General features: G+C 43.4%; 1 protein-coding gene across 1 annotated transcript in view; it reads right to left on the reverse strand.

The window, feature by feature from the left end:
- plxnd1 (plexin D1) overlaps positions 1-20,632 on the reverse strand; it is a 38,322-nt gene that overhangs the window by 613 nt on the left and 17,077 nt on the right. Inside the window, 24 exon segments of the mRNA XM_043233273.1 lie at positions 1,377-1,451; positions 1,829-1,969; positions 2,471-2,618; positions 2,931-3,094; positions 3,440-3,544; positions 4,073-4,107; positions 4,185-4,248; positions 4,524-4,615; positions 4,618-4,626; positions 5,350-5,506; positions 5,592-5,738; positions 5,826-6,024; positions 6,651-6,781; positions 7,202-7,306; positions 8,324-8,436; positions 11,498-11,605; positions 11,772-11,889; positions 14,095-14,244; positions 15,602-15,868; positions 15,952-16,036; positions 16,828-17,010; positions 17,083-17,222; positions 19,021-19,126; positions 19,482-19,627. Of these exon segments, the coding sequence (XP_043089208.1) occupies positions 1,377-1,451; positions 1,829-1,969; positions 2,471-2,618; positions 2,931-3,094; positions 3,440-3,544; positions 4,073-4,107; positions 4,185-4,248; positions 4,524-4,615; positions 4,618-4,626; positions 5,350-5,506; positions 5,592-5,738; positions 5,826-6,024; positions 6,651-6,781; positions 7,202-7,306; positions 8,324-8,436; positions 11,498-11,605; positions 11,772-11,889; positions 14,095-14,244; positions 15,602-15,868; positions 15,952-16,036; positions 16,828-17,010; positions 17,083-17,222; positions 19,021-19,126; positions 19,482-19,627 (2,988 nt within the window).

Below are 20,632 nucleotides of genomic sequence, written 5' to 3' on the forward strand. Positions count from 1 at the left end.
ATCAACACAAACGTTATCTGAAGCTCTTCTCACGTCCTTTAGAGTATGATTCAAACGCTGCTTCACTCAACACATTGATGCATCCCAGCGCTGACACCGAAAACCTACAAGATGGCCCTTTTACGAAGTAAACCCTTAAAGCTGCAGTCCGTAAAAAAGATTCAAAATCTATATTAAAGCAAGTATTCCAGCCAGTGTTCAAATCTATCACCTTCTTTTATTCAGTTTAGAATCTATGATCACTCAGTACAGGATTCACACTGACACACATTCACCTCATTACTCATCCGCGCCGGAGCACTCATGGCACATAATTCCGCAAGAAACTGCAATGCCAGATTTTCAAACATAGATGGCAACAAAGAGACTGGCAACGAATTTACGGACTGCAGCTTTAAATGTCATCAAAGATGCACTAAACAAAGTCACAAAGTAATGTGTAGCCATTTATTTGCTTTAAAATACAGCAGCTAAAGCATTGAGAACTGCATATTTTCTGTGACAGGTAGAGACAGGCTCATTCAAGCTCAGGCCAAATGAAATGCTCCCCAAAACATGGTTATGGACTTGAGCCAAGTACTAAAACTTGCTGTAATCCAGTGCACTGTATATCTACCTCATTCTCTCTGTAAGAGCGAGCGTGGCCGTTTGCAGTGCACAGAAATAAAATTCAAAGATTTGACAAATTATACCGAGACAGAAAATGTGGTCAAACACTGCTTTCAAAATGGAGGAATTTGATGCAATGTTTGGGATTCAATCAAGCTATTCTAGACAGGCAATCTAAACTCATATCTGCTCTTTACTGTCAAACCCCAGATAAAAATAATAAGATACTGTCAGAATAAGTGGAAACATAATGGTATGATGAGTGAAAGGGGCATTTGCAAAGGCTGCTGTATATTTGTAGTTCTGCTAGATGACTTCAGGCAGGAACTGCATACTTCACCTTTCTATCCAAAATGAGTCTGTTATCTGTTCAGATCACAAAACTAAATGCATTTAATTTGGAAATGCTGGAAAAACACAATCCCGCTCCTTCACGCTCATGCAGTGCTTTGCACGTTCGCAGTAATCAGCATTGTTTTCAAACCCCCATGTGATTACACTTTCATGTCAAATGAGCCATATTCAGACCACAGCTGTCAGCAGAAACCAGCTCCATCACGGCTCAAGAACATACCTTCATATCTGTCCAGAGCATCTACACCCTGCTGCTGGCATGAGCACACTCACACACAAACTCACACACGCTCGCACACGCTCACACACTCCCACACACACTCACACACACACTCATATACACTCACACACGCTCACACACACATGCTCAGGGCGGTTGCAGCACGAGACAGGCGGCAGCAGGAAGGACTCACCTGATTGCGATATCTCTTGGCATACTTGTAGACTTCCATCACAGCCAGGTTAGTGTTGAACTCATTCCTGTATCTCTGCAGCGTAAAGCAGTTTTTTTTGTAAGTATACAAATACATACTGTATCTCATATACAGTATTGGGAATAAAAGTAAGTCAAATAAAAAGAAAGTAAATAAAAGAAAGTAAAAGCAGTAGTATTAATATAATATTAAAATAACTTGCATAACACTGTTCAAATATACTTGATATTTTTGCATTCTCGCATATTTAAAATATGCAATGCAAAGATGAGAATGAATGAACATGTACAGCCACTATAAGTATTTCCGATCTAGGGTCAGTTATGGCCTTATGGTTAGAGAGTCTTGCAGCTGAGGTGAGACTGCCCACTGCTCCAGAGGGGTGTGTGTCATTGTTCCTATGATCTGGTAATCAGAAGAGTTTGGCTCACCCTCGACTCCTCGGCCAGGTGAGCGTTCATTTCCTGCTCGCTCAGCGGTGCCATCTCTTGAATCTGCTTGTAGTAACACTGCACTCTCTTCTTATACTCCGGGATCTCTTTGGCATACAGCAGCTTATTGGTGGGAGAATCCTGGGATAAAGAACACAATCCTTCATGTATGATTTGCTCCACTGATCTCCAGTGTCCCGTTTGTGATGATTATAATGCGTCAATGATGATCAAGACTCTTTTAAGATCAGACAGGGATTCATCATCTATCAGCAAATATATACCAATCAAACCTGCTGTAATCTTTCTCTTTTTTTGGTTCACTTTATTAATTCCTGAAAAATACCCTACTTCCTGCTTGGTTACATCCTTGAGATGTGCTCAGTAGAAATGAGAGGTCAGCATGAGGCTAAAAAACTTCCCCATGTGGGTTTCACTCATTTTCAGTTTGGTCACATGAATTTGGTCTGAAAATGACTTCTGTGCACTTGACAGTACACAAAGGAGCTCACAAAGGTGACTACATCTTCAGACATGAATGACAGAGACCACAAAGGTGATTCCCTCAGTCTCTCACGCTGCTTTATATTCGTTTAGCCATACAGAAGGATGAGAAGTGCTTGTGTGTGTGTGTGTTCTTACTTTGCCCAGCTGCAGGTCAGAGAGTGAGCAGGCGTCTATGAAAGCCTGGGCAATGACAGACAGACACGCGTCCATGTGATCCGTCTTATCGATATCAAACACAAACTGAGGGTTCTTCAGGATGTTGACCCAGAAGCGCAGAGGCAAACTGCAGAGACACAGAGAAGCTTCGAGGTCAGTATCTAGAGCTTGTTTCATTCTCACTGTAGATCACTGGAGTCCGCAGCAAACCTCTGCCATGTGCTGCAGGGACTTGTCTGCTCCACAGGGATCTGGTAAAAAAGTGCTTCTGCCAGACAAGTGTTTGGTTGCGAGGACTTGAGCAGTAAGTGACCTCAGCGATCAGCACTTAATTGACAGTGGCGGAGCAAGTAATTACATTTCCATGAAACATGAAGCGAACGACTGTGGAGAATGTCAGCAGAAGTTTGAAACAGATTGTGGTTCAGTGAGTTCATACCTGTTGGTCTTCCAGATGTGTAACGTGTCGGGGTCGGTTATGCAGCGCTTGTCCGCCTGCTCTTCTAGAAAGTCGAAGAAGTATTTGACAGCTAGCGGTGGTTTCTCTGGAGGAATGCTGAGGATGGCCTGAAACAGATCGTCCAGGAACTTCTGCAGGGTTCCCTGAGCAAGACAAACACATTCACATGACCTTCTCACACAGCGTGCGGTGTGTTGAGGAGCTCATGTTAGTGGTGTCATGATCATGTGACTGGATTGAGCAAAAGCTGGGTCCGCTGGCTGATGAAGCACAGATTACATTATATCCAGCTTCATCTGGACAGACAGAGACTTGCACAAGAGTCTATCTGTAGACATGGGTCAGCTTCTGTACTGAATTAACCCTGTGTTCCTGCTTCAGACTACTGGCTTCAGTTTACCAGGAAGTGACGATTCTGTCCGATATTCCAGTGTAATTTGAATGTTTGGATAGAAACATATCTTGTGTCTGAGTAGATGTTAGCTTACCTTCGTGGAGAGCAGGCGTGTCAGGTAGATCTCAGGTAACACCTTCTTCCTGTGACTGTGTCTGTGGGACTTCCTGCTCTCTGTCAGCTCGTCGTGAGGCAGCACCTGCAGGCACACCACAGCATTACTTATGAATCAGCAGTGAAACCGCTCTCCTGCTCATGCTTCTGGGAAGTGCTTTTGCTGTAATTCCTCGCATGCTATTTTCTAATTCAATCTGTGCTTTAGGCCAGTTATTAATCATTTCCCATGAACGCTGTTTGAGAGACCCAACTGATATCACCTTTCAGATCATTCTCTGTTGCATTGCCAAAAAATGTTTTATCGTGGCGGTTACGTAACTTATTTTTCCCCTCAGCTGTGAAGTTAGGGCCAACCCCCCCCCAATGCAAGTACATCGAGATGTGATTGGTCAGATCGTCTGTTATTTGGCTTTGAAGGGTATGACTATCAATCTTTGCCTAGAGAGAGTTTATGACAGATGCTGGTTTATGAGAGGACTAACTCCCCTAACCGTATAAGTGGTATAGTGGTGACCATGTTAAGATCCCTGATCAAATATGATCATGATTATCAATATGTCACAGATGATGACCGAGCACAAGTGTGAGAGAGAGGTCAGCGCGCACTCACCAGATGAACATATTTCTCCGTGTCCAGATCTTTCACTGTGAATCAACAGAAAACAGGTTGACTGAAAAGACTGAAGGACAAAGTGTGTATGTGAGGTCGGTGTGATCCTCACCTCGTCCCAGTGTGTTGTCTCTCTTGTCCTTCATGCTCATGGCCAGGGACGCTCCATCAGGGATCTGCAAGAGACAGGTCAGAGGTCATTAGGGTGATGAGCACAACCAGCAATTCATGGCTGAGTCCATATCGACTCGCCAGTTTCTTGAACTAATTCCACTGAATTCAGTGTAATAGACTTAAATATGATCATAACGCGTTACAGTTGTCTTGAGTTGTCTTAAAGGCATTATCAGATTCAACAAAATATTAATTAAACAAACAGAAAAGAAGTACAACTGAGAAGTAGGGTATTAAATCCTTTTCCGAGAGTTTGCAACCACACACACACACTCACCTGATAGTGGAAGACGGTGTTGAGTTTTTTCCTGCCGTCCTCCATGACAGACGTGTCGTCCAGATCCTGCAGGATTCTGCTGCTGCGCCCTCTGGGAACCACTCTGCCCGGGACAGATCAATCACAGTGAGCCAAATAAGACTTTTTACCAGATATTGTTATCTATAGTTATCTTATATGTCTCCCACTTTTGTTCTGACCACCTCAGGGAAACAAAGGCTTTTAAATAAATTGTACTTATAGTGAATAAATCCAATGATTGCTTAGCTTATATCACATCAAACATCAATTATTGTTATGCTATCTGCCATCAAAATGGCAAGTTTAATATTTCCAGCTGCTGTGAGAAACGTAGCATCCTCATGTACAATATAGCCTACTAGCCGAGACAACTTTATGTTTTACCACCAGTTTCCACTTAAATTACAGGCTTACTAGAGATAGTTTTAAAATTATTTTGGATAATTTTTAACCGAAAAAGGTTATGTGCTGCAGCTTCAAAATGAAAAAAAAACAATGGCCTATTTAATTTTTTTCAGTTAAGCTAGTTATAAAATGGTGTATATGTATAAAGACCAATTGTGAAGTTTTATTTACACATTTACTGATGGATGGAAGGACTATATTCGATTGGTCGATTGATCTTCTGTGTCAAATTCCATCAAATTTTTCACTCAACACAGAAAAGCATGAGCTGTACAAACGATTCATCCTCGTAGCTTGTTCCTTCATTTTGTAATATCCTGTTCTGATTCTTCTGCTGTAATGCTTAATAAGTCGGTCTGCTCTAAACGACTCGTTTTCTCCATGCTCAGAGATTCTTTACCCAGATCAACATCCTCTTCACGAGGCCACTGTGAAAAGGGCAGGTTCTTGTAAAAGGCTTCTAGGATTTTCTCCTTCACTTGGCAGATGGTGTCCGTGTTCATCACCCGCACGCTCACCGAGTCCATCCCAAAGCCCTGGAAGGAGACGTTGATGTTCTGGAAGGCAGCCGGAGGAGATGAGAGGTCAGGTCAGTGTTGTCACGGCTGGAAAGCAAGCTCATTGGTGAGCGCTGAAGCTCACCTGGGGTTTGGCTTCGATGTTTTCTCGAAGGAGCCACTCCTCGTTGAGCGTGTAGCGCGCCTTGCCCGTGATGGCGTCGATCGAGCCCTTGTTGATCTGCTGCTTGATGGCACACAGCAGCAGGAAGAACGGCTCGCCCACCGTCTCCTGCGTGAGGAACGAAGACCTGTCTGGTTAACACCGGCGATGAACTGAAGCCAGACAGCAGAGTCAGCAGATCAACTCTTCACTAACCTTGAGGTAGCTGTACATGCAGATGGACATCCAGTTGGTCAGCATCTTCTCCACCACTGACTCTGTTCGGCGCAGCATAAGTTTGGGGTTTTTGGAGGCTGAAGCGTCGATCAGATCCACGAGCAGCTCCTTCATGATGCTTGTGTAGTACTCCAGTTTACCGTGGAGGGCAATAGTTAGCAGAGAGGCGAGATTGCACCTAAATGCCAATGAAAGCATGCAGACACATCATGAGGCACATCAGTAAATGAGAACGTTCACAGAGACGGTGGTGTGGATGAATAACTCCCTCACTGGACACCAACACTAGAAAAGTTCTGGTGCAACATTTTAGATAGGACCAAATCATCAGTGCCTCGTTCACCAACAGCAAATGATCACTTTCTAGCTGTTCAGAGCATTATTTGTGACCCTATCTGGATCACCAGTGTGCAAACCAGTGTAATACAAAAGATTTTGTACATTTCCTACTGTAAAAATATCAAAACCTCATTTCTGATTAGTAATATGCATTGCTAAGAACTTCAATAGGACAACCTTAAAGATGAATCTCTTAATATTTAGATTCCGGATATGTTCTGTATCTCAAACCATACATCAATGAAAAGCTTGCTTTTTCTGCATTCAGATTATCTCAATAATTATCTCAAAATGATTCTTATGACTGGTTTTGTGGATCAGGTCTGTTTGTCACTACTCTCACAAATCCAGGTCAGGTCAAGTCCTGCTTCAGTTATGATGGAACAGATCCCTGAATCACCACGACTCTCTTGATGTTGCAGTATAAGTTCTCTCATTGTTTCGTTTGTGCTCGTCTGCACTCACCTGTCTCTTACAGCGAAGTCTTTCTGCTGCTCCAGCGCATGAACAAAGGTGACCAGGAAGTGTTTGTTGTTGAGAAGAGTGGAGAACAGTGTGATTCCCTCGTCCAGGTTGGGCCGCACACTGTTCGACGACTTATACAGAGAGAAGAGACACTGATTTCCAAACCGTATGCAGTGGGTCATGTTAACACACTAACACACGTTCTTTCAAGAATAATGTTTGGCCTGAGTTCATGCAATTCAGCACAATTGATTTTAGACAGTCCAATTTTATCTTACACAACACCCTGTTGCACAATACAGCAGTTTCACAAGTGCACAGGGGAATCACAGCAATAACTTTCCAAGTGTGCTACAGTTCTTCAAACATTACTCATAGCGACCCACTGAAATAATCTCAGCAAGTCTCTGCTAAAATCGAAAAAATAAAAGAAAGCTGCTGACAGGAAACAACTGGTGTATTGTGCAATAACAGAGCTATAGTTGAGATGACTCTGCTGAACGTGTACTTCACTGCAAACACACACGCTCAGAGATGCTAGAGTGTCTCACCTGCCAGTCCTGGAGCAGAGGATGGGTCTCAGACAGAGCTCTCGGGCCCAGGGGATCGTTCTCATACATGGGCTGAACCAGACGCCTCTCGTAGTCAGAGCACATCTGCACAAACACACACACACATTCGTTCACATCTTCATGTTCCTAAATGCTTTAAAAGAGCTGCGTTCTGTGGTGTGTTTGAGGTCACAGTAAAAGTCTATTAGCAGCAAACACACACAGAATTCCCCTAAACACAGTCTATTGTGTCAGTGCGCTGGAGGGAGTATTCAGGAGTTTCTTGTCTCTGTGCCCAGTATTGTGCAGACACTGAGACTGGAAAATTGCAACATTTGTGGTTTTCACCGAGAGAACAAGAACAGCGGACGAGGAGAGTCCTGTATCTGCCCTGGCTGAAGAATCATTTGTACAACTAGGTGCTGATGGACAAAATGTCTACTTCTGGACAGTTAAAGCAAGTCTGAGAAACATCAGTTTATAAAATGTTGTGCAGAACCCATCCTACATTCGATCATTTCTCATCGCGATTTAAAAAATGAACGCATGAACCTTTAAATCGCAAATGATTGTTTCAGCGGATGCTTTCTAAATGACTCCTAATAAATATGATTAACATATAAAACATCCCCAGTCATCATAATTTAGAACAGATTACATTTTGACAAGCCTACACTCCGACAATGAAAAGGGTGTACATCTGCTCACACCCTGACACTGAGCACTTTTCCACTTCAGAGACTGTTTTTATAAAATACGAGCATGGATTTATGCATAAAAACACACTCTAAAATCTAATCTGTGCATACGCATGCTTTATAAATGATGTTTTGCTTGAAAATTTGTGTTTGTGCAAACACCATTTGGTTTGATATATGATGCACAATATTGAATGTGACTTATGTGTCCAAATACTTTTAGGGCCAAAGTGTGTTACTAAGTACAGCTCACACAGTCTCTTGAGATCAGACATCACTGAGCATATATCTGAGCTCGTCTCACACGTGAGCAAGTTCAGTGTTTCCCGAGAATCCCTTGTTTTCCATCATTTCGCTTTAATTCACGTCTCGAGCTGCTGTGTGTGTATCAGCCCAGGTGTGTGTGTGTGTGTGCTGAGCAGACCTTAGGGAAGAAGGTGCGAGTGACGAACTGCTTGTACTCCAGGAAGGGGATTCCCTGTGTCCGGCTCAGCTCCTTGGTCAGATCCGTCATATCAGTCTGCAGCTCCATGAAACCTGACACACACACACACACACACACACACACGGCTGTCAGCACACAGCACACCAAATCACTAACATCAACCCCAACACAAAAACATTTCCTTTGCATTCTGAATGAGGATATGGGCCTCCTCACACTGTTCAAGAGTTTCAGCTCCAACTCTTATTCACTGTGACAATAATACCACGATTTATAGTGTTAATATGAAGCAGCTGCTTTTTAAATGGTTTTGGACAAACGTGCACACACACACACACACACACACACACACACACACACAAACTGCATTTTCTGTCGTCTTACTGTAACCCTACACCTAGTCTTCTCCCCACGCTAAACTACAGGAATGTGTTGAATTTCAAACAACAGTGTTTGTTTTGTTTTTTTTTCTGCTTTTTGGTTTACGTGGACACAGGAAGTGTAAACCTCATAAACCATGTTTATGTTGTAATAACCATGTCATTATACACATTTGTATAATTGCATACTCATGAACCACGTAAACCATATACACTAGAACACACACACACTACAGTCTATGTGAAGCAGTGGTTAGTGCTGAAAAGGCCCAGACTGATTCTGGAACTAGTGCTGTTTCTGTGTGTGTGTGTGTGTGTGTGTGACTCAGGTTTCCACTGATCTGAGAGCAGCGCTGCTCGTTGATCTCCAGTCTTCAGGACCCGAGCGGAGCTGATGTCAGATCAGGGCTGAGGGGACAGTCCTGCTGGGATAACAGGAAGTGAGACATCCTCTTATTGTTTCAACACAGGATGTTTGTGTATATTCAGGGATTTGATTACCAAGGAAACCAAGAATAAAACAAGAGGAAAAGAGACGCAGCGAGAGAGAGAGAGAGATGGTGATGAGCTTGTGAGATGTTGCAATCCAGAAAGCTGAGCTCCTGTGAGTCACATTCACCAGCAGACACCCCCGACTACAAGAACAATCACACACTTCAGCTGCTTTAACTGATCACGCTTCACTACCGTACAGATGTTCTGATTAAAGTCTTCACAGGGCAGAATATCATATCAAGAAATGAACAAACTGTCTATATAAAAGTGCAAACTTTCCTCTGAACATAAACATAAAGGTCAAACTCCATAAAGGACAAAAACCTGATCATAAAGTTCTTAAATGTGCCATAGAATGCACTGATACAATATTTTACACTGTTCTCTGATAATGATCTGCTATTGGCTTATTTCGAAGGGTCATGAATAATAATGTTGAGCTCTGCTCTGATTGGCTGTTATACAGTGGGCTTATTTCAGTAGCTGGAATAATAACACAAGGAGGAAAATATATATCCCAATACTTTCTCTCACAGTTATATCGTCTGCTAATTATACTGTAAATAAAATGCGGCCCTCAGGGAGCTATTAATATGCTGGGCACTGAAACTGCTTTCAAACGTTCACTTTCACTTCGAGATTCACAATCACACACACACTGTTTGTACCATGGAGTGCACTTCCCACACATTTTACAATCTACTGTAATGTACTGTAATTTAACAGGCTACTGCTAATAAGCTAACACTGTCCATTAGTGGCTCGCATTATTTTATTAGAACAGTTTTTTTTTGGCCTTTCTGAATACAGACACCAACCTGTGTGGAACACGACCTTTGTTTCCACGATCTACCATTTGCTTGTTCCTTCACAATACCTGCAGAACTTCTGATGATTCGGCTGGCCTAGAACATGGGCGGGTACACGTTATGCTCATGTTGGGGCCGTGATGTCACAGTCTGTTTTATTGGTTTGATTTACCTGTTATTCCATTTTTTACGGCACCTTTAAAGGGGTCATATAATGCCAATTTTCCACAAGCTGATTTGATTCTCTAGGGTCTTAATGAAAAGTTTGTGGTATAGTTTGTTTAAAATTTCTCAATGGTAGTGTAAAAAATGATATACCCCGTAAAAAAACACTTTTTTCCGAAACACTTCCCCTTTAAATCTTTACGAGCTCTGCTGACCCCGCCCCTCCTTTCTGAGGCGCTCTCATAGGATGTTTATTTAGTCCGTACTCCTAGATGTTACATTCATAGTGAAACTTGCTAATTGGCACATTATAAGGAAAGGCGATTTGCAAAGATTCATTAAAAGACATTATACTGACTGCTTCTGCAGGTGAGGCTGGATCATGAATAGTTTGTGTGAATATAAACACATTTAGGTAAATCAAGGGTGCATTTTCTTCAGAAACGTAATGATAATCCTCCGCTTCTTCAGCCGCTCAGATTCAACGACAAAACCCGTCAATCGCTTAGGAGTCATGGACTGATGACGGCTGGCTCGGAGCGGGTCTGAGGTAAGACACCCGTCTAGTCTGTGTGAAACGCTGCTGTCAATCAACAGTCGTGGGAGGGGCCTCTGATCATGTGACATCACACAGCTCCAAACATTTAAGGAGATTCAAAAAAACACTGGCTGGATTTTTATCATTATAGGGTGGATGTCTACACACATTTCAGTTCAGACAACTTGTAAAAGTGCATCTAGTATTACATGACCCCTTTAAGTATTTTCTTGTCACTTAAGTGATTGTGCTGGCTCTAAATATGTGTGTGTGTGTGAATGAGGCACTGTGGAGGACAGGTCAGTTATTTTTGTGTTATTGTGTACCACTGGTTTCATTCCCAGATACTAAAAAATGTTTAGCTGAAATGCAAAGCCAATCTGAATGAAAGCTATTTCATAGCAGCACAGATATTATATATACAGATATATTGATTATTATGTTATGTTAGAAGAAAGAGAGCCATATGGAGCAGCAACATGTGAAGGTGTGCAGACAGAGACTGATCAACTATCTATCCAGATCTTGTCTACACAACTCAAAACAAAACAGGGTGGCTAGGACAGATGAGTGTAATAACAGTGATTTATGACACACTCTGAGTGTGTGATCATTTCCTGCTGTCAGACTCACACAGGAACATAAACACACACATATCACATGATCTTTAAGAGTGTGTGAGAGACATTTGCTGCTCCGCTGGGGTTACAGCTAATAAAACTGACAGTCCATCACTGTAGAGGGTGTGTGTTTGCGTGAGTTATACCTTTGCGTATCTCCTCGCGGATCTGTGACTCCATCTCCTCCATCTGTAATAGAGTCTTCTGCCAATACCTCTCTGCCCTGCGGCTCTTAGTGCAGTACACCACCAGTGCTGAACACACACACACACACACACACACAGATCTTACTCATGCTGGAAGCACACACACAACAGCTTCCAAACAGTCAGAGAGATCAGTAGATCAGTAGATCACCAGCGTCCGAGTTAGTAGTGATCTGAAACTCTCTCTCTGTCAGATGATGTGTGAGAGACGTACCCACGGTGCAGAGCAGCAGCAGCACACAGCACACCACGATGGAGACCACGATGGCCAGCTCGCTGCCTCCACCCATCTGCACCATCGCTATCACCTTCTGGAAATGACCCACACGCACCTGCAACACACAACATCTCACACATCTCAAGGAGCTCCTCAAACACACACACATGATGTCAGACACACATTCTCTTCTATTCTCTATCTTGAATTCCACAAATGTTGCAATGAAATGAAAAATAAAACACTTTCAAATCACATGAGCCAAGTTTGTTGCCTGCTACTGGTCTAAATTTGGCACAGAACAACAAAGGGCTGGAAAGGCACAACATTTTGAAAGGATTCAGCTGAGAGAACATCTAGCATCTGCAAGGCTGAACATCTTTGTGAGATGCTCATGGTCTTCAGGTCCTCAGATGACGCTCATCATGCATCATGAAACCGCTGTGGCTAAAAACAATCCTCCAAGGCGTCTGCAGATGACAACTAAAATCAGTCAGTTTTAGCTCCTGAACACCTTTGGTCTCCATTGGTCTGAGGAGGTGTTCTGAAACTCCACCTTCTTTGAAGCAGAATTTTTTCTTCCCAGTTTGTTACTCATTCAGCTGAGGTCAGGGAAGAGAGCAACATCATTAAGTCACTATGTTGCCCTCAAACGAAGAACGAAAAAGAAGTTTGTTGTGTTTTAGAAGTCACCACGAATGCTGAAAGATATATAAACATATGCTCCCCTCCAGATGACATGTATTTAAGAAAAGGTCTTGCGTAAGAAAACGGTTTTGAAATAAAAGCAGGATCATTTGAAAAGACAGTCTTTTGTGACTTGTGATGATCTGATTTATTCAGAAGTGGATGGAAAAGATTTGCATGTTCACTTCCTGATCCTGCGGTGCGCAGTCACTGACCATTAGCCTTGTTAATCAAACTGGTAGTCCACGGGTTTATAAACACAGCACACACAGCCATGCCCCGTTCCCATGAAGCAGCGCTCTGAATGCTTGACTGGGCCTCAAGACTCAGATGTTTGTTGACGTAGGTTTCTTCAGACGTTCAGTGCTCTCTCTGCTCCATTAGCTGCGTCACGGCAGTGTGTTAAATATAGAGTCAGACCAAACAAAGAGCGGGGATTTCACTGCTGATACGAGGGCTTGATTAACGCTTGTTTTGTGTCTGGTCCAGCACATTCCAGAGCGTGGCAGCGTGATTAGTGATACGGGTGATGAGGGTGTGAGGCACAAACACAGACATTCAGAGCTCATGGCTTCTGTGGAAGGAGACTCACAATCCCTGCAGCATCAGTAACGTGAACACTCACGCTCATAAACAAATGCTGCCTATATTTAATATTGAAATTTGACCGTATTAAAGTGATAGTTCACCAAAACGGTTGTTCTAGAGCACAAAAGTAGATATCTTGCTTTCAATAAATGGACAAAAACAAATCTGTTGTTCTGCAGTACTCTATACATATGAGTTATCATGAGTGTAAATATCACTGAGTTCATTTAAACATTTTTCATAAAGCACAAGCTATGAAATGTCATTCATATTTCTCTGTATGATTATGTTTTTTGTCATTTATAATGTTTCGTATAGTACTGTGCAGATCTTGGGCTTTGTTTAAAATGTATAAAAAACTCTCTAAAACTTGATTTTGTGGCTGTATTTTCTGCTAAAAACTGAAAGAGTGTGAATGTGTGCATGTGTGTGTATCAGTGTGTGTGTGTATCAATGTGTGTGTAACAGAGTGTGTGTGTGTGTGTATCAGAGTGTGTGTGTGTGTATAAGTGTGTGTGTGTGTGTAACAGAGTGTGTGCATCAGTGTGTGTGTGTGTGTGTGTGTGTGTGTGTGTGTGTGTGTGTCATATGTGTGTGTGTGTGTGTGTGTGTGTGTGTGTGTGTGTCAGAGTGTGTGTGTGTGTGTGTATCAGAGTGTGTGTGTGTGTGTGTGTGTATCAGTGTGTGTGTGTGTGTGTGTGTGTGTGTGTGTGTGTGTATGTGTGTGTGTGTGTGTGTGTGTGTGTGTGTGTCAGTGTGTGTGTGTGTGTGTGTATCATGTGTGTGTGTGTGTGTGTGTGTGTGTATCAGTGTGTGTGTGCATCAGTGTGTGTGTGTGTGTGTGTGTGTGTATCATAGTGTGTGTGTGTGTATCAGTGTGTGTGTCAGAGTGTGTGTGTATCAGTGTGTGTGTCAGAGTGTGTGTGTGTGTGTGTGTGTATCAGTGTGTGTGTGTGTGTGTGTGTGTGTGTGTGTGTGTGTGTGTGTGTCAGAGTGTGTGTGTGTGTGTGTGTGTGTGTGTGTGTGTGTGTGTGTGAGAACTCACGGTGACGGGCAGCTCTCCGGTGCTGGCGCTCAGGGATCTGTTGATGGTGCAGTGGAACAACTGCTCGTTGTGGAAGGTGATGTCACAGAGATCTGAACCAATCGTCACAGAGTATTCCTGCAGCGTCAGATCCAGCTCGCTCGGCCCTTTCTGACAGAGAAGCACACATACTTAGCATGTTACGCTTCATGATGTTAAATATACAGATAGTGTGTGTGACGGAGGACAGTATTTCACAGTGGAAATAACAACCATGTGACAGAACGTCCTGTTGCTCCTCACGGCTGTTTAGGACACAGCGTATAAATATGTTTTTAACATGAACTAAACGTCCTGTGATAATTAGCCACATACAACACAGAGACACTGTCTTCACGTCTTCATCCTTCCTTCCTTCCTTCCTAATTCTTTAGGAGAGAATGAAAATAAAACTCCCCAGCTCTTCTGCGCCTGTTAGGGACTTCCTGTCTGACCCTCAGAAACTCAAAACATCCCGCCACACAGATCTGGACTTCCCCAACACTTACACATCTGTGTGTGTGTGTGTGTGTGTGTGTTTTTAAAGAAATGGCCAACTACTCTTGTCATGGCAGCCCATGGGATAAATGTGGACTGTTGCTATTATTCTCATAGTATATTTATAATCAACATTCATCATCCGCCTAGCATGGATTTGTTCACTAAACTTTAGTTGGGAACCAACAATGCTACTAAGAGTCTATTACTGGTTCACAGACAAAGTTTAGTGAACAAGGACGATAAACTACCTTCTGGAACACAGCAGTGAATAAACTGTGCCTTAAAAAATAGTTGAAAAATAAACATTTGCTGGAAATAGATGCAGGCCATCTGAGGTTAGGGTGAGTTTGTTTCTTCATCAAATCTAGAGAAATGTGTTTCTGCATCACTGTCTCAGCAATGGATGCTCTGCAGTGAATGGGTGCCGTCAGAACGAGTGTCCAAACCATGAGTGACCAGTCCATCAGTTAACATCTGGAGAAGACATAAGATCGAACTGATCCAGCATTAAGATGTTTTTAAGTCCATAGTCCATAATTCTTTCTTCAGTGAAAAAGTGCACACCACATATATGTTTAGAGCTGTTCTGATCTGGGCAGATTCCTTTCTTGATTCAGACCAAAACCCTTTTTTCACTGGAGGAAGAATTATTATGGATTATGTACCTTAAAAACATCTGGGTCAGTTTTATTTTTAGTCTTCTCCAGATGTTAACTGATGGACTGGAGCGCTGTGGATTATTCTGATGTTTTTAGCAGCTGTTTGGACACTCGATCTGACGGCACCCATTCACATCCATTACTGAGACACTGATGGGATTTCTCCAAATCTGTTCCAATAAACAAACCAGCTGGAGTGTGAAGGAGTGTGTATTTCCATTTTTGTTTGAATTATTCCTTTGAGATGCCGCACACACACACACACACACACACACACACACACACTCACACACAGACACACACACACACACAAACACACACACACTCACATTGATGATGAGGATGAGAGGCTCTCCAGGATGATGTTTGATGAGTTTTTCTTTGTTGGCCGTATAGAACTGTGGATCCTCCACGTATTCAAAGTGAAAGGCATCGACGTGAGGCTCCTCGTCCTCGTCCGGCCCTTGTCCTGCTGGAGACGCGTCCTCTCCTCTGTACAGCACTTCATTGAGGTAGAAGTGAGCTGTGGCCTGCTGGGATTGATTGGCGGCAGGAGACTGGCAGATGATCAGAGTAGACGACACACAAGAGCAGCTCTGTGGAAATGACACTGGTATGAAAGAACATCACACACACCAGCACTTGATCTCTATGCAATAAACAAAGCATTGTTTCTGACCGTCTGTCCGACTCCAGACACCTCCATCCTGACGGACTGCACCAGATCGAAGCCGTACCCGCTGACGGAGATACTGCGCCCACCGCTGCAACACCATCACAGCACAATTACATCACCTGGCCTCTGTGCAGGGTGCAGACTAGCAGTACGTAAGGGTTAATGAACGAGAACTGTGCATTAAACGATTTTAATACAAGACGTGGAGGCCAAGAACCACCCGACGTGAAGCACATTACGATCGTTTGATTGATCGCACAGCTGGCCGTGCATTATCCCGCTTATACCATGGTCATTCCCCAGCACTGATTGACCTGTTTCTAAGTTCATAGTACAATATTTGACCTGAAGGTTAAAACTGGAAGTTATTTTCTGCAGGTACAGCTCATTAGCTCTATCAGCCTCTCTTCTAATTAGACTCAGAGATGAACTAATAATGATACATATACATTTTTTTATTTGAATTAATTTTAACATTCATTTTTTATATTAATTATCATTCGCTCAAGAGAGAGATGACAGTTGTTTGTGTGTGTGTGAAGTAACTATCAAAGTAAACTCACTTGGATCTACCTGTGCATTAAACCTTTTTACTGCATGCCTGCTGGCCAATCAGAATCCAGTATTCAGACAGACCATGGTATAAATGTTTAGAAACAGCAGCACCTGACTACTGCCGTCCTGTGTGTGTGTTCACTTGTTATGATCCCGTTAAAAAAAGAAAACAGCATATGTTGGTTAGGAGTGTTTTGAAGCATGTTTGAGCCGGTTCTTAGCAGGAGCTAGTAGCTTAGGACCAACTCAAACCAGCTGTCAAGCTTCAAAACACACCTGAGCAGCACATGCTGTGTTTTCCAGCTGGTTGAGTATGTTGAGTACCTGAGGAAGCTTTTGTTGGGTGAGATGTGGCTGATAGTAGGGTTCTTCTGGTAGGTGAAGGTGAAGCTGGGGGAAGCGTTGAGGCACGGCCGGTCGTCATACACCACACACACCGACACGTTCTCAGCCACAGAGCTCAGTTCAGCTGGAGGCATCACACACTTGATGACCTCACTGGACAGCCTGCGGCACACAACAGACGTGATGAGCCCCAGATGTGTGCGATACATCGGTAAAACACGAACACGCGCTCACATGAAGATGGTGCAGCTCTGAGTGTGGTTGATCTTGACGTTGACTGTGGATCCAGCGTTCAGGAACTGGCCGCGGATGGTGAGTCTGGTTCCTCCGGCGAGGGGACCCTGCTGCGGGGTGAACTCCAGAAGACTGGGCTCCTGGGATATGGAGGACAGAGAAAAAATCTCTTTAACCCTTACATGAAAAACCTTTTCCTCAAGGTGGCATTGTCTGACACACACTAATGATGTATCATGTATAATTACCGCAGGCATAAAACAAATGAACATCATCAGCAAAAACTGAACTGGTTTGAATGGCTTTACTACAGAGAAATTACTACACGCAATTAAATATAAATGCCATTGGCCTTTGACACTGGATGATCGTGAATATGAGCCAGAAGGAAGTGCTCTGATGATGGCAGTGATGGCAAAATCATCTGCCAAATTTAACCCGTTTCTAAGATAATGAAATATGGTTTATTTTATTCTTAAAATATGAAGAGTTTTTTTGCAGCAGCAGTAAGAGATCCATCCGTGCTGGACATAGGTCCGGGTCGCTAAAGGCTAAATGATTCTGATCAATTCCAATAATATTGTGCACCCCTACTTTAAAGTGTTGAAAACAAACTACGGTTCAGTCCGGTCTGAGATCTGACTGAGCGTCATTCTGGAAAGAGCTGGAAGACCAGCAACAAATCAGCTACTATTTTCCAAAATACAGCTGTTGTGACAGGCTGAAGATCTACCAGCCAAGCAGCTAAACCAGCACAGACCAGCTAAAAACCCACTCTCACGTTCCACGTCCAGCCGGCTTGAGCTGGATTTTCCTTCAGGAAGGCTTTACTACTGAATCCTGTATGTTTTAAGCAGCAAGAGCTGTGTTGATAAAGTCAGAGAGCAGCGGCTTTGATCACGTCAAGAACCATAAACGGTTCTGGAAGGTTAGTTTAAACTAGCATGTCATTGAGAAGTAATGTGGCATGAGTGAAACATCTACAGCACACGCACATGACATCACATCCTGTGGGGGTGGAGGCTAGCAGAGGGTCAAGAGGAGCATATTAAAGCATAAGTGTGTTGTTGAGCCAGATGTTTCCTGAACTCAGCGACTGAAGCGGAGAAAGGTTTGAGGAAGGAGCTCTTCCTGCCTCTCCTCTATGCCATGATCCTGTTTTCCAGATCCATGTCTTTAGCGTGTTGGAGAGCTTTGGGTGGTGGCAGGTTTCTTCATCCGGGCGACGCACCACCACAGTCCTTCCAAAACCAATCCACATTCTGTCACTGTTCTACACTGTTTAGTGTGCCTCTGGATATATAGTCCAATCAGCATTGAGTCACGTTGTGGAGTACCGCTCTTTTTTTGCCAGTTTTACTCTGGCCAAGACTTGCCCTGACTCATAGACTGGAGGAACTGCAATGCAATCTCTATGATTTCCTGGGGAAACGTAACCATAACAACAATGCCAAACATAAATCTATTATTAGGAAATATGGGTCACGTTCTCTCGACAATACTTTGCACCTACATACTAACTTAAATAAAGTGAAGCTGAAATATGAAGTCAGAACTAGTCTCTATTGGCTGAACAAAGCACCACTACCGACAATCAGTCTGAAAACTCAGCGTTTCACTCTGTTCCTTCACATCTATTTAGAAAACAAACCACACGTGCCACCGTATCTCTCAATGACGTGTAAAAAGAGAGAGAGACAAACTCCTTCAGACAAAATAAAGCCAAAGACCTTCCACTCGAGCAGCAGTCAGACGGCCATCATGTCACCAGCGCTCGTGCAAGTCTGGAGATCTGTCAGCAACGTCTCTAATATCCCTCATGAGAGGGTGTGATGGGAAAATAAATCAGGAGGAAAACGAAAGAGCGAATGCAGGAGAGGATAATCACTCTGAGGGTGTGAGATGGAAATCAACTGAGAACAAAAGGCTTGCACGTACCACGAAGGAGAAGATATCCTTTGAAACGCCCACAGCGTTCCCGGCCACGCTCACCGTCACACCATCGCTCGTCTGTTCCCACCACGCACCAGTCTCACAAACCAACCTGTAGACACACACACAATCTGCTGGATCGCGAGCCACAGACTCATCTGTGGTTTGGAGAAGCCTGGATAATTAGCTGTGTGACGCCCGCAAAACCCATGAATACAATTACAACACAATCCAGATGACACTAAATATAGCTCACCTGCGACAAAGATAAACATGGTTTCTGCCTACATTACAGTCCAATGCTAAATGAATCATTTTTATGTACTTTTGTGAAATAAACAGTGTCCAGTGTAAAAAGTGAAGAACAGCGCTGTCGGACAATCCAGCATACGCTGGTTAGGTGTGTTTTGAAGCTCCTGCTCCTGCTCTGTGATAGATATGTGTGTGTGTGTGTGTTTGACCCGTACCTGACGGAGACGGTGTAGTGTTGCGGCAGTACTTTGCAGGTCACGGGGCCGATGGACACGTTCAGCTGAGCGGCGCTGTGCCCGAGGTTCCTGCCCCGCACGGTCAGCAGCGTCCCGCCGGTCAGCGGCCCTGACAGAGGCTCGACCTGCACACACACACACACACACACTGAGTCTCCACAGCTCAGCACTCTCACAGAAGAGAGCGAGACGCTGCAGGAGCGAGGGGAGGATCAGCCTGCCGTTTATTTTGACATCCTGGCAGAACAGTTATCATAAACCTAACATGTTTATATCTTCATTATGGTTTGGGTAAGTCATCCAGACTTCAGACTAAACAACTGCACTCATAAACAATCTGTACACCTTAAACACACACACACATGAACGTGCTCACATGTGTTTCTAAAGTGCACCACCATTACCAGACCTGAATAATTACGTCTCCAAGACAGCATTTAAGAGCTAGGAGTGACGTTCAGATCACTGGGGCTGGGAAGTTACTAGTAACAGTTACAGGCTACACCTTATTCTAATAGTCCACTTTAGACATTCTACCAAGTATAATAATAAATGTAATATAATAATAAATATAATTTTGTAACTCCATGTCAACTGATTGTCATGAATTTGCAGCTTCATGTCTAATAACTGTTAGGGTGGGTTTAGGGTCAGTAGAATAAGTTGGCATGCGTGTTCATTACGCTTGTCTTATCCTGACTAGATGTCGTCAACAAGAAACAAGTGTTGTTTGACCACAAGTTTCATCATATTATCAGAGAAGAGGGAATTCTGGGTGGTGAAACTGAAACTTTTCATCACACAAACAGTACTGTTAAAAAAAAGAGTGAGAGTCGTCGGAGCAGGATGAGTGAGGAAGCATGTGTGAGATGAAAAGACGGCGCTCTGACGGCCTGTAAACATCCCCGAGAGCATCATTAACACTCGTCCCGCTTCACATCACTTTACCTGCTGCTCCCTTCATTTACACCCCGAGACACACACACACAAACACACACACACACACACACTGATCCTGGACGTATTACACTGCAGACGTGTGAGGAGATGCTAGAACACACACACACACACACACAGATGCACAGAGACATATGCACACACGCGTGTTTTGTTCCCCACCGTGGCAGAAG

Source organism: Puntigrus tetrazona, unplaced genomic scaffold, assembly GCF_018831695.1.
Source record: "Puntigrus tetrazona isolate hp1 unplaced genomic scaffold, ASM1883169v1 S000000776, whole genome shotgun sequence".
Lineage (NCBI taxonomy): Eukaryota > Metazoa > Chordata > Actinopteri > Cypriniformes > Cyprinidae > Puntigrus > Puntigrus tetrazona.